At 46.3% G+C, this 15,133-nt stretch overlaps 1 protein-coding gene across 2 annotated transcripts in view; it reads right to left on the minus strand.

Annotated features, from left to right (window-relative positions):
• The window catches only part of znf462 (zinc finger protein 462), a 35,535-nt gene that overhangs the window by 19,328 nt on the left and 1,074 nt on the right, over window positions 1-15,133 (minus strand). Inside the window, exons 1-2 of one of the 2 annotated variants that reach the window (XM_037483785.2) lie at window positions 12,122-12,314; window positions 151-401 (exon numbers count right to left, since the gene is read on the minus strand). In XM_037483785.2, the coding sequence (XP_037339682.2) occupies window positions 151-361 (211 nt within the window). In that variant the 5' untranslated portion in view covers window positions 362-401; window positions 12,122-12,314. Of the gene's footprint in view, window positions 1-150; window positions 402-12,121; window positions 12,315-15,133 lie in introns of those variants that run through there. The other variant, XM_037483784.2, reaches the window with a different exon arrangement.

Here is a 15,133-nt window from a genome sequence, read left to right on the forward strand (position 1 = left end):
CGGATATTCTTTAAACATTCAGTCAGTAAAACTAGCATTTTTACGCTTCTCAATAAAACATACAATCGTCCCGCTGAAAAGACTCATAGGAAACAGAAATAATCTTCCACAAATGAAACAGTGACATCCGATTTGCTGTGGAGGACATACTCATTCCAGCTTTAGGAGTCGAATAATCCCGGTCACCCATGCCGTCATATTCCTCCGCTCCCTCCTCATCTTCGTCCTCGTCTTTCAGCGAGTCGGACTCATCTGCATCTGCAGGCTGCAGGAACACCGTGTGCACTTCCTGAATGTGGGTCTTTAAGTCATCATATGACTCGGCGCGGAAGTCACAGCTGTCACACTGCAATACCTCCATCACTGAAAAAAGGGAGCGCTCCCTGGAAAATCAGGGAAACCTGCAAAGAAAAAGAAAACGTCATGAGGACATGCAGTATTTTCCAATAAGTACACAGCAGAATACATGTCTAACAAGCAGGGTAGTGTTGAAAATGAGAAAAATTCTGACGTTCGTGTTAAAATATTCATGGTAGCCATTTACAGTTAAGAGGTATTTACTTGGGCATGAACAGAGCAGTAACAGAGCGATAATGGCCTTCCATAAAAATGTGAAGATCTAACATGATTACCAGCGGCCATTCCTGCGGTGAGCAAAGAACGATCAAGTGCAGGATGCAAGATGCACCTTTTTCACATAACAAGTAAGACAATGGCAAGCAAGTTCTCGGACCTTTTGCCGTGCAGCAAAGCATTCTGTTGGCTCATTATGAGACAGAACAACCCACATAAAGAATCCCAAATTCTTATCGAAATGAAAATATGTTTAATCTCTTGAACCGCTGAAAACTGTCCGCGAGCAACAATAGAAAGCCTCACAAAACATGGTCAAGAGAAGAAATCAGCAGATGCTGATGTTTCTCTGAATACTAAGAAGGTCCTATTTTTTTTCCCGAGCGTAGCATCATTCTAAGAACAATGGAGGACCGAGGAGGGATTATGAGCCGATTTGTCCCATTTTTATTACCTTGGGATAAGCAACAGCTGGAGAGCAGCTCCACGGCTCAGTATTTAGAGCAGACTATTCCATCCGATTGTATCAACTGCTCTGAAATAAGATTGAATGAATCAACGGAGGGATGAAAGCTTTGTGTCTTTGGGCGTCTCTGCGCTTTGGGCCGTCGCTTCACAGCGGCTTCATCGACGCTTCCAACGGTCTCATAGTTGCGACGTGAGGTCACAAATTGCATTTGTGGGTCGCACTGGTTATGAGACGAGGCGTTTAAGGGCACACGCATTATCTTGACTCTCGTAACTCATTTGAATGTTTTTCCTGATCTTGGTGTTACATGTAAATCCAACCAAAAAAATACTTAAATGGTCCATTCGTTGAATCAACACCTCTCAAATGTTTACAATAACTAATTTGAGCGCTCATTCGTATCCAAGCGGCTTTTGGCCCGTGCACAAAGATGCAAACCGACTTGGGGGACCCGTCGTGGTAAAACCTCGGGGGCCATTGATTGCTCTCATTAGATGCATTGTGGTCGGAAAGGATGAGGCAATTTTAAGCGCAGCCGTTGGTCACAGATGCACGTTACCAGATCTCAAAACGGAGTGTGTCCACAAAGCACTGGATGCATTCAAAAGTGCTTCTATGAACACTTTCTAGGTATGAATTATAATTTGCTTACAATATAGAGGGACTGGACAATATCACGCACTCGGGTCTATAGTATTGTAAACATATTGTCTTCAAAGCTGACAGCCACTTCTTTCGAGTACTTAACACACATTCCTTTGTGTATTCTATTAGGCAAAGACGGAAATTTGTATTCAAAGAGGATTAATGGTTCCCACTGCCAGCATGACCCTTTGTGGATCCATTGTGCCTAATGAAACACGTCTACATCACAATACGCCATATTTATAATCCAACTAAATCCTATCTTCGCAGAAGCGTCGGGTCTTCTTTTATTTGTGATGAAATGCCAGAAGATCCTCCAGCAGTGGCTGATAAAATAGTAAACAAAACACAACCAAATTATAAACCAACACTTTCCGCTTTAATTCAGTTACACTCCTACAACAGCAGATCAAGCCGCTTTAGAGCGAGATAACATTAATTATTAATATAGTCTTTAGGGCATTGACTTTAAGAGAGAACACATTTATTTTTATCAGTTTAATATTGCCATTAAATCTACTCAAATTCATTTGAATGTGTGCAATTGTTGCATTACATTATCTCCAAATGGAAAGATTACAAATAATTGAAAAGGTTGTGATCTAAGGGGAAATATGGTTTACAATGTGCTGCGCGAGTGAATTCTTAAAACTCATCAAAAGTTTATCGAAAATGTGTTGGCACGTAATATCAACATCTTCTCATTTCCTAACTTGTCACACAGTGATGCTTGGTTAGACCCCTTGGTGTCACTTTCTAACACACTCCCAACACATCCAACTATGACGCTTCACTACGGTCACATTAGGACAGGAGGCTTATATTGGGAAACCCCCCCCCCCCCCCGCCCCCAAAAAATACCTCCTTTGGTTTGGGGGGAGAAACCCAGGTAGTTCAGGAAAAACATCATGGTGGTTCTTTAAGAACATGAGCATGTAAACTAATTAACACAGAAGAAGAACCACAGAAAACACGTGACAAACCATCCCCAAAACAACGCAACATTTCAATCAAATTCCGGACACTTCGAATTTCAAGTGAGATCCGGGCCGAAGACGCTTGGGATTCCCGCCTTGCTCCCCACACCCAACTGGGCCGCCCAGTGGAGAGCCGACCAAGCTGCCAGCATGTCCCTGAGCAACCAGGGGATCCATTGTTGTTTGGCGGGGGGGGGGGGGGGGGGTCAGGTTACACAGCCTCACCGCGGGGCCCCACCCTGCTCCCATGGGAGTTCACCGCGGATTAGAACAAAGTTGCCTCCTAACGCCAGGTTCCTTGACATGGATATCAAGAGGATCCTTTCTTAGAGAAGGGAGGCGAGGAATGAAAAAAGGGAAGGAGGGAAACAAAAAAACACCACAACCACCATCTGCCTTAAGAGTCATCTGTGTCCAAGTTAACGGGTGAGATGGTGTCGCTGCTTTCATCCAGTCAGCCGGGGCTCTAACCGGCAGCGACTGAGCCGCTCGGATCCTCCTCTGATCCCAGCTTCAAGGGCAGCCATTTTAGGAGCCGGCCACGCGCACGCTTTAGGTGTTCAGCCGGCGCACAACATGGACCCACAGATCACAGCTCTTCCTCAGGGTGGGGGTGGGGGGTGGGGGGGGACCGCTGACACTGAAGAGCCGCTGACAGAAATCTATCAGCCAGATGTACAGTCCTGTGCCCACACGAGCTCAGCAGGAAAACATCTCGCACGCTGGACCAGGCTTAACGTCGCCTGGTCCTCCTTCCGTTTCTCAGGAGGCGACAACGTCTCACGTGAAGGGCTTTCCAGAGAACCAAACCTCCCAGGTTTTCAATGAATAGGTCGGCGGGGGAGGGGGGGGCAGAAACTTCCAGGCAGGTTCCACAAAAAGGGGCCTCTAGAAATGTGAGGTATGTCTTAACTTCTTTATCTCAGAGCGCTGAAACCCCTGGGGACAAGGGGGCAGAGAGAGAGAGAGAGAGAGAGCAGAAGGTGACACCAGTGGGGGGGGGGGGGGGGGGGAGAAGAGCATGACAGAGCCACCTGCAATACCTCAGCCGAGAGGACAAAGCCCGGCTTCCCCTGGAATCCAAAGTCTACTGACATTCGTTAATCACCAACCGGTCCCTCCGCATCGCAGCGAGCCGGCGGTCACACCCTCAAACCGCCTGACGGCAGCTGCGGCCCGGGCATCAAAAGCTGATATTAAGACTACAGAGGTTTGGTCTTTAGCTGTTGTTTCATTATTCCTCCGGAGGGGAGGGGGGGGGGGGTGGAGGGTAAATATTAGCGTCCCGGGTCACTTAACCAGTCTCGTCGACCTGCACACCCTTTAATTTCTGAATGACACGTTTATTTTCAAGAAAGTTCTCCTTAGAGCACAGTCCCTCCCCAGGTGTGTTCTGCTAAAAGGGACTGCGGAGAAAGATCTTGTTTGCTGTGTGAAGCCAGAAGAAGAGAAAGAGAAGAGAAAGAAAAACGTTGCGTCACCAGAGAGAATTTGGCCTCGCGCGCAAACAGGAGGACGGGGGTGGGGTGGGGTGGGTTGGGGGGTGGGGGAGGTGGAGACCTAGATGGCTGCACCCGTCCGCTGATGTCATCAAGGGAGAAGACGACACAGCCGGATCTGATAAGACGCTCAACAGCCACTGATCCACATGCAACGCGCTGCGTGATGCTACACAACGCGGCACAGAGTAGAGCCTCAAAACAACACCATCACAAGAGCAGCTCTCAGACACAAGAGGCACGGCGTTGTTGGCCTTCTTTGGTATTTGCGCAGGTGTTTTGTCTGTCCGGACAGATGTGAAGCTGTGCAACACACAGAAGAGCAACGTGCACACAATGTGCATATCAAAAGCACCACGTATACGGGTAAGCGACATAGTCTCTCAAACTCCAGGCAAAACCTCAATTTAAATATTCTGCTCGCGTTGTGAACCTTTTTCGTGATATTAATCTATGAACTAAAACAGAAACACAATTGCTTTAATAGATTGGAAAACCACACCAAAGTGTCACCAAGTCTGATCAATCTCACTACAACTGTAAAGTTCAGAGGGTAATGTCCAAAAACCTGGCTTCAGAATCCTGCTCTCGTTCTAGTGTCTGGCAGTACCTCGTCAATACACTTGGCCAGAGATATTGACATTTATTATTTAAAGTGCATGAAGAACTAGTGAGCTGAAGTCAGGTTCCTCAACACGGGGGGGTCCAGGGGGCCGCTCCGAAGCCCCAGAGCCTCGTGGGGTTCGCAGAGAATCCCCCTCTAGCTGCCCCACGTAACCCAATAAAGTTTAATTAACACGCCTGACCAGCGCGTACGAACCGACGTGGCTCGCCAACATTCCACATCACATCTAGCAGGTAGAATCATTTTACCCGTCATACGTTTATTAATGGAAATCGGGATGACACTAACACACCCGCGGCTGCGCTTTAACAGCTTTCGCGGCGATTTGGTGTGAATTTTTTTCATTATAAAAAATTGTACGGCAAGGAAGTGAAATGAAGTTCGATGCAAATCAACCCCCGTGGCAGAGAAATCAGGTTCATAAGCAGCAGCTTTACACTTTACCTGAATTACTAATATTCAGATTTCTTTTCTCAGTATTAATGCGCATCTGTCGGTCGGGCACATTGTTCCACCATGAAGCACATTTCCTGCCATGAAATATGCCAAATTGTGACAGGATGCTGCAATAGAATAATTCATTCAATGGTACATCTGGTCAAAAAGTGAGAATATGACAATAAGCAGCTGTGTGCGCGCACACACACACACACACACACACACACACACACACCTACCTGTCCATCACAGCTAATCTGTCCTAAATAAATGCTTTAATATTGTGATTATTTTGGCCAAACCCTCTTGGCTCTTTTTCAACGTCACCCGTCTTCGTCCCAGTGTGACGGCCTTTCAGGAGCTTTGTACCTGAAAGCTCGAGTCATTGTTCTCAAATCCGACATCTGCTGATGCAAGTTGGGGCCAAGTTGAGAAGAAAGCAGCAAGAAATATTTATTTTGGCACCAATTGTTGATCTTTTCCCTTTACCAGATACAACTTTGAAAGCAGAAGAAGGTGAGGTACGGTTCGGGTTTCAGAGTTAACATTTGGTTTTGTCAACTCATCCTTCTCTGCAAGTGAGATTTAGATTTAGATTAGAGTCTGTTGGTAAGATCAACTACATGCTCGCTTCCATTTTACAATATCCCAGTTACAATGTAATAATATTACAGTGTTTTATAGATTAAGGGGAGTCCGTTATAGGATCGTGAAACATTCATTGGATTAACCTCACGTGGTGATGCACCGTTGAGAATAAACTGTTTAATGAGGACCAGACTACAGTCGATTGGTCAGTTAGTTAATTGACAGAAATAAAAAATACTGTTTTGCATTTCACAGACCAACAGGTAAAAAAATGAACTGAGATAATGATTGACAGATTTATCGATGTGAAAGATGTTATTAGTGGCATCTCTAGACTGATGATTTGTACGTGCCCTCTGCCTGAAAACAAAAACGCACACTAAAGTACTTCCTTTCATGTTTGACTGAATATTTTCTCTCTTTTTAGAGCCTCTGACCCAAATGAAATGAAAGCTGCTCAATCCTTCCCGTCCCGATTAAAATCTGTAAAATTCCAACGTGGCATGTTGGGCTACACTTGACGTGCTTCTTACTAAATTAACTGCTAAAAACAGGACTACAAAAGACGGACCGCCAAAATAGTTCCGTCCCGGCTGCAGATGCACACGGAGACACGGAGGGTCGGGACAGCTGAGTCAGTCCGTCCACGTCTGCAAGGACACACACACACACACACCAGGTCTATTTGAGCTGTAGCACACTCACTCGACCTTAGTACCCTTTTAACCACAAGGAATCTGCAACTACTGCACATACCGCGTTATTAGTTTTTATTTTTTTAAAGGAAACTAATATTTAAATGAAATTCAAAGCAATTAATTACAGCACATTGATATAAAGCTGTTTCCTTCTACGCTTGCACCTACTGTAAAAATGATTTGTTGGGAAATGTACAAAAAGGGTGTTTATTATAATGTCCCAGAACCAAAGGTAGGTTCTTAAAACTGTGCCAAAACCCAAAGACAATCCATGTAATATCATACACGACAAAGAAAAACAGCTACTCTGCATATTTGAGAAAAATAAAAACACACTAGAATAAAAAATGTTTGGCTGTCTTTGGGCAAATTAAATAATAATGGAATAGGATGAGATGGTTTATAATGGTGTTATGGAGCCGTAACACATGTATGACTGAATTATTACCAGGAAGCATAATTAACGCTTGGTCTCTTTTTGTTTTTTTCCATAGCTCTGTCTCACCTGAAGGTCTTGCAACAACACACTGAATGTGTCACATAGCATTTGGTTCCCCTAAAAAAGGACACACCAAGAGTTTTTTGAAAGTTATTTTGGTTCAGATTTGGTTTGAGCCCCCGAAACGCCTGGTTTGCAGCGATCCCTTTGGCCTGCGCCGCGCTCGCACTCTTGTTGGCTCACTGGGGGCTTTTATCGGTCGCCGCTGAAGTAGATAACAACCCTGGTTCAAAGGAGAAAAGCTGGTCCAACCTGAATGACCTTAATATTCCAATACGGTTCTTCTGCCTAATCACCGCGCAGAAGAATTACATATCGACAGAAACAGCGCACACGAGTCCATTATTGCTCCAGTGACCATGTAAAGTATGTTTGCTCACAGCTTTCTTTTAGGTTTTACAGCTCCATTTAAAACGGATTCTCACGCTGTTTTCATGTCTCCCTGCACTCAGAAGGTAGAAGAAGTCTTCATGTCCCTGTACATATGAGTAGCTGGAACAGGCAACATGTTTGGCCATTAGTCCTGTGTTCCGGACTGCAAAATTGTTTATGGCGGCCAGACGATCACGTCGGTGAACCCCTAAGCTCAACAGTGTCAGAATGTTACCATTTAGCCTAAGTTAACGAATGAATGGATACATTTGACCTTTTTAAACATGTGATGGACATGTAAAAAAAGAAAATTATAATATATATATATATATATATCTCTGCGTGAGCTGAGAGCTTCCCTGCTGCTTATTTGAGAAAGTCTGAATACACAGAGATGAGAAATTGATCCAACCTGGTGGATCAATGGACTAGGCCTTTTCAGAGATGTAAAAAATCCATAATGTTCAGTATGAACGTTTCTGTCATAACATTCATCTGACATCTGCTGGAATGGAATGATGGGGGAGGCGAATGTGACTGTAATGACATCGAGCGCGTTAACTGTTGGCATGCGTTTGAACATACAATCTTTTGATTTGTGTGATTTCAAGCAGGAAACTCAAAATCAAAACGTTAGGGTTCCTTGGGATTGACTGCAGCGACCCCGTGTGAAGGATAAACAGCTTTGAAGATGAATGGACGGGTTCCTTCCTGCTCCGATAGGAACGTTTCAGTCAGACTAGAGTTTTTTTTTAATTCTCTGAGGTCACTGTACTGAATCAAAAGGGTGTCATGCTAACACACCAGCTATGACGATAGAAACAATGATTTAACGAGGTGTGAAAAATGATTTGCACACACCAAACGAGAAACATTGCTTTCAAATCTGACAAGAAATCCGTTTCAGGAAGCATAGGCATAAAAATAATAAAAAAGTAGGTCAGCCATGAACCAGCTAAAAGTACCATAAACCTGGTATCATCCTGTATCCAAAGACCAATTAATACGACAGAAAACGCATCCGTGTATTAGTTCAACACATTTAAGGGTTTTTCCCACCACAGCCTTCTTCGGCCTGGTATGACCAGTAGCTTGTGGCGGCTAACGTTAGCCAAGGTTAGCCAACGTTGGCTAACGTTAGCTAACGTTAGCCAAGGTTAGCCGCCTTCAGGATGGATATTTCTCTGCAACCAATTCAACGGAGTCTCCGCTTTGTGCTGCCACTTTTCACTTTAGTGGTCTCACCTGAGGTGACAGATGGCGCTGCCGTTCAGAGAAGAAGAAGTGATTTGTGGATAACAGGTTGCAACCACGGAGTTTTCCAGACCAGCCGCGTAACAATGTGGAGGCCCGAAAATCTGCCATCACCAAGCGCAACAGTGGGCATCGCTTGACACTCCGCTCGACACGCCATATTTTTTGTTGTTGCTGTCAACACACCACTTGCATGCAAAGTTAACATGTAGATTTTGGTGTGAAGTTGTTCTACCACTCAGGTATCGGGTATGTAGGTATGTGTGACTACAAAACGCCGTCTTTTGTGCTCAAGTTTCTTTGACTGGTTACTTTAACTGAAATGAATAAGAGTGCACATTCAAGAAACCTGCAATAGAGTAATCCCTCTTTGTCTCGGAGGACTGGTAAATACAGGTGCATCGCCTTTCACCCGCTGCACACCAGCGAGCTTTAGTGATCCGCCCGTTGCTGGAGAAACACCTCGCCGCTGCGGGCCTTAAAGAGGCCGTGTTTAAGGAAAAGACTGCGTAGGCTCCACACCAAACCCCAACGAGTTGACTGAATGCGAGTCGAATGGAACAGGAGGAAGAGGTACCAGCGCTGACTTCCTTTCTTTATTCCGGGATAATCTCCTGGCATTACGTAACACAGGTTTGCAAAATAAGGGAAAACGAATGAAGGATTGTGGTTTTTGAGGCTTCAAAGTAGTCGGCCGACTGAGGCCTTCAAGCACAACCCAGCATCAAAAAGAGGGACGGAAAGAGGGAGAAACGCCATCACTGTCATTCCAAGTTGCAATACCAGGAAAAAGATAATAAAGTTTTCTATGTAAAACCTGCATCGTCCTTACTGCAAGGTCAGTCTGTCCCTCTCTGACATCACCCACCCAGTGACACGGCCTTTAATTCTTAATATCGTTGCACGCATTCACTCCCCAAAACTAGACTAGTTTTCTGTCTCAAAGAAATCCAACTTCCCTATTTGCAACATAGTTCTCACTGAAGCTGATGAACAAAAAAAGGGATAGAAGCTGGCCATCCCAGTGCAAGTAACGTTGGTCCAAGGGTAGCCTTTGTGTTTAGCAAAAAAGGCTGAGATTGCTCCATCTGAAAAAAGGGACAGCACAGACCACTCATTTGCCCTCTCTCGCAGAGACGATAATGACCAGGCAGATTAGGAGGAGACGAGCATTAATGGCCATCTTTTGTGTGGCTACCCGTCTTAAGGGTTGTCATGGCGAGTAAAAAAACAAAACAAACACTTCTCCATTCACAATGTGGCCGCATCTTCTGCATTTACCTTTAATCGTGAGCCTTCAGAGATATTTGTGTGACCTTCAAGCCGGAAATTTTCACAAAGCAACAAAAACAGAGGGCTGTTAAATCCCTCGGCTACAGCCTGCCGGGTGTGAAGGTTAGATAATGAATACCCTTCACTCTCTTCATTCCTGTTAATAAACCAAAAGTGTATCTTTTCATCTAACCTAATCTGTTTTTTTTTTTTTTTCCTTCTAGCCACTGCACGTCTGTTCAATGTTAAAAAAAAAAAAAAGACCAAATGAAAAAAAACGGCCGTTATTAGCAGAAGTCAAAACCCAAGAAATGAAGATGTGGAGTGTAGATAACAGGTGGAAGCAACCAGACGTGCACGGTTCGAGTTATCTCGAAGTGCGACCTTCTTTTAGTACAGTCTCTCTCTCTCTCTCTCTCTCTCTCTCTCTCTGGGATGACAGAATTATCTTCTGCATCAGAGCTGAGGCTGGGCCAAGGCTTCACACTGAGGACTCCATTTCACGCAGCCGGCCTCCAGTGCGGGCCAAGGAGACACTGCCAATCACGCCGAGGTATCAGCGGCGGTATGACCGTCCACCATTTTGTGCTCCTCAAGGTCTTTTGACTTGACTGTCCTGCTCGGCCGAGTGGAGCTGAGCTCTCGCTCTGCTCCGCTATCTCGTTACACAGATGGTGGTGTTCAGCTTTAAGAGCACGGACCTGAGCGAGCAGCTTCCCCTCCTGTCTGTTCCTCTGCTGACTGTCATGGGCGTCAGCAAAAGCAGAAGCGAGATCTGTCGAGGAGAGCGGGTGGTGGGGTGGGGGGGTGGGGGGGGTGGGGTGGGGGGGTGTTTTTGGTTCCCTGCGAAATGCGGCCACCTAGAAGATTGCGGCTGTGCTGTTCTTCACAGGCCCGAAGACAACGTTCTAGAGATCTGAGGGCTGTGGGCCTCTCAATGTGAACCACATACAAAACGTTTGTTTTTCTGGATATTCGTGTGAGATTCTGTAGATAGCATCAAAGCCCAGGTGACCCAGTTGGTAGTGCTTCTGTTGGAGAGGTAAAACATATTTTTATCTACAGAAACGCATAAAAAAAAATAAAGATAAAAACTCGGGGTAACCCTCAGCAAGATAATTAAATATTCCATCCAGAAATGAATAAGTGCACAATTTAATTAATAGCCGCAGGCGTGATTATTTTTACAATTTTATATTGGGAGGAATAGGGTAGACATATTTGGCTTCCCTCGAGCTTGAAGAGAATTCTATCGCGCATAGTACACAAGTAGGCTAGCCGGGAGGCAAAATATATAAAAAAAAAAAAAAAACTAATTCATCTTCTGCTCTGCACACAACACTTTACATGTTAAAAGAATGTCACATCTATGGAGGTCCTAAAATCACGCCGCATTCGACCCCGAAAACGCACAAGTTCATCGGGCTGAATAAACAAACAGCCGGGCGAGTGAAGGACGTCCAAGAACCGATCTTAGGAGAGGAACCAGGAAGTGTTTTTCCACAAAGACAATCACTCCAGGAAACCTTACATTCCACGCGGCATTGTAGTCCATCTCTCTCCTCCTGAAACCATATCCGGGACGCGAATCAAGAAGCCGCGGCCTCAGAGAATTCTGTGTCACACACGGACGACCGGGGAACACGCACTGCGGTCGGCTCCTATGTCAAACTGCAGTCATTTGTATGACGTGACGCGGCGTCTTACTACCTTACGTAGTAATGGCTACTGCTTCATCTCAAAAAAGGTCTAAAACCTCAACTCCATTCCCGTTTTGTTTGTATCTTTGAAAACACCAGGGTTATCAAATTCAGCAACAAACAAACAAACAAAAAGACACGATTACAAGTCAAAGCTGTAAGGTGCACTGAAGGGTTTCTTGTTAGTCCTGCTCAGTGGACAACTGCCAGAACACCCTGCCGTGATCACTTCCTTGTACGCACGACATGGCAGTTGCTACGGTTAGGAGTGGGTGAGGTTTACGAGCCAGTCAGGATGGAGCACTTCAGGAGTTTCCAGAAGAAGGCACAGGAAACAAGTCAAAAACGCACGCAGGGACGACAACAAACAACAACAACAACTTGTTAGCGATACGTTTATCCAAGACGAGAAGGGGGGGGGGGGCGAGGTTCCCCCGAAGCGACGTCCCGGAGGCCGCCCTTCGAATACGTTTGAGGAGGGAAAGATGAGAGACCCATCAATATTAACTTACCACCGAGACCTCCTTTTTCCGAGCTGCTGAATATTTAATGGTCCTCCTCGGACAGCTCTGAGGCTTCGTAAGGCCCGAGCCAGCGTGGATCCCTTCCTACAAGACCACTCCTGTTCCTGCTCAATGAAGGCCTTGTGCGATGGCACCACACTGCCCAAGGAACGGGCGTCTCCAAAGAATTCACTGGATTCCCCCCCCCCCCCCCTCCCCCTTCACCACAGCAGCAGCAGCAGCAGCAGCAGCGCTTCGAGGCTGACAAGAGTTTGTTCACTGTGTGTTTTTCAGGAGACGGGTATGAATCCAGAATTTAGGCTGGAAACCCCATTTATTTACCCAGCCGAACAAAACCCGCCTCATCGCCTCGGACGCCGTGTATCTGAGGCCTTCTGCTACGGAACTGGCCCTCGACATAACACCCCCAAAAACAGTGAGCTGTGCCGAGCCACCGGCGTTCATTCTCAGGAGGGGGGGGTAGGGGGGGGGGAAGGTGAGGTTGAGCTGTTGATGTTCTGATGAAAAGCAGCAGAGAGGAGGAACCAGTTCTGCAGCAGTGTAACGTGGCAACTGACAACAGCATGTGGAATGACACCACCAGCGAGCCACTTCCTTGTTCCATTTAAAGACCGACGTCGTGTTGCTCTTTTTTTTTTTTTCAGTTTTCTCCAGTAGGCCTGTACCTAGTTACACAGCATTCAATTATTCAAGAGGGTTTTTTTTTTTTTTTTTTTTTACTGTATCAATGACGTGCTTTCACATCTACAGCAAATGTCAAACCCCGTGAACGAAATGTCGGCGGAAGCAGAAAGGAGCGAGGTCTCAGCGGAGCCGTGACGGTCGCGGCGTCTTGGACGCTGGGCCCCCCCCCCCCCCCCAGTGTGCTTCAGCACGTCACGAGCCGCCCGTGCGCCATGTCAAGAAAGCACTCACTGGAGCATTTCAATTTTGCTTTTTGTGTCGTCTCCTCGGCCTTCTACACTGCCCCAGGTAGAGAAGAAAAAGGGGGGGGGGGGGGGGGGGGGGAGTGCATCAGCCAACGCAAAAGACACAGAAAGAGCTTCGCAACGACTTCCTTCCAGCATTCGAAACCATCAAAGAAGCCCCTCTTGTTCGTTCCATCATGAAATACATTAAGAAATCCAGTTATGTAATAATTTTTTTTTTTTAAGTATCTTCTTAAATTCTGCCTTGTCACCATGAAGCTCAACTGCAGTGAGAATGTCACCGCGAGACGCGACGTGGAGGTAAAGTTAAACCCCTTTGATTGGGATTCGCCTCTGTGGTACTCAAGGTATGACACAAATATTTAGTTGGTCACCTGATCACAACGGGTCTGTATTAAAAATAAAAACCGCATCTAAACGGAGTGATCAAAGAGAATGCGTAATCTATTCGATAATCCCGTTGCTCCGTAAATATATACATCATAAACAGATCACGTTTAATTACAGCAGCTTTACAAATATGCACACGATAGAAGAAGCGATGCATTTTTGTCTGGATTAAACTGATCAAACACTCCGGTGTTTAAATCTTATGCATGTAATATCATATTAACCAAAAAAACTTCAAATATGGCATTCCAGTTCAGCAGAGCTGCAAGTTATGATTATTTACTTGGATTATCCTTTTGTCAATTTTCCACACCCCAAGGTCACTTACTATTACGAACATAATATACGACAAAGAAATACAGTTCTGCCATTTCTTTTTTTAGCAGTTTACAATAAAGAAGTAGCAAAGCCTTCATTGAATAATTGCACCCTAGTGCCCTGTGCCCGTCACTCAAGTGGTATAATACCAAGCAACGGTTTAATTGATCCAATGACTACAAAGTAATTGCACCCAGATTGGGGACTTTTTGGGGGGGAGGGAGGGTCGTCAGTAATCCAGCCCTGGCTCACTACTGTGCACCACTAGAAACACCTTCTCTGCATAAAGCGATCGCAAAACCGCCCCTGCATGACCCCCCCCCCCCCCCTTGTGACCTTATGGCTGGGGAGCTGAACAGCGAGCCCCGAGCACACAGATTACTTCATGGTGCCAGCGAGCCGCCACCAACGAGCTCCCCTACCGAGGAAGAGTCAAGAATGTGATGCAGGCGTGTGAAAGTCTACTACGGGAACTCTAAGCGCTCTGAGAAGACCCGGCGGGCCGCGTAACAGCGCACCCGGGGGGGGGGGAGAAGACGGTCTGCGTGGAACGAAACGCCGCGACCGCATCGGCCCCTGAGCTCCTGAAGCTCCGCCGTCCGCATCCATCACACCACCACCACCACCCTCCTACTCCTCCTCCTCGCCTCCTCCCAGTCTGCGTGGAACAAAAGTGCAGACGGCAGCAGATCCGGCCCGCCTCGTCCTCTGTCAGCAGAGCTCCTCCTTGAGAACCTGTTTGCTCCGCCACGCCGGGGGGGAGAAGGAGCATCCAGCCACCATTTTGATTGCTCCTCTCAGCCCCGGCATTGTCGCAGCGCACCGTGTCAGGCTCACAGTCTCCTTGTCAGCAAGATTTCCCACAGTGTCCACGGGGGGGGGAACCGCAGAGCGAAGCACGACCACACACACACACACACACACACACACACGTCTGCCGTGGGAACACACTAGATCTTGCAAACACACCTCTTTCGCTCTCCTGACAGGCGGGTTCGACGGACACCTTTAGGACACAATGTGTGAAAGTTCACCTCGGGCTGCACACACACACACACACACACACAACAGGCCGTGTTACAGTTACACGGGTTTAAATGTATTTGTGCGGAAGATACCGGAGTACATTGTTAAAACAAATTGGGTAGAAGCTCACAGTTTAACACCCAAATAAAACAGCAGAGTCCCCTCGCTCCTCTGTGAGTAACGAGTTACCAAATTGTGAGTCAAGACAGCAACAACCTGACTTGTGCAGATAACCGCAGCTGATCTCAAATTTTCACCAGAATGGAGAAGCACAAAAATCTTCTTGAGAACTTCCTTAAAGAAACTATCTGCTGCTATTACTTCACTCTGTCACACA

The sequence above is a fragment of the Pungitius pungitius genome, chromosome 18, assembly GCF_949316345.1.
Source record: "Pungitius pungitius chromosome 18, fPunPun2.1, whole genome shotgun sequence".
NCBI lineage: Eukaryota > Metazoa > Chordata > Actinopteri > Perciformes > Gasterosteidae > Pungitius > Pungitius pungitius.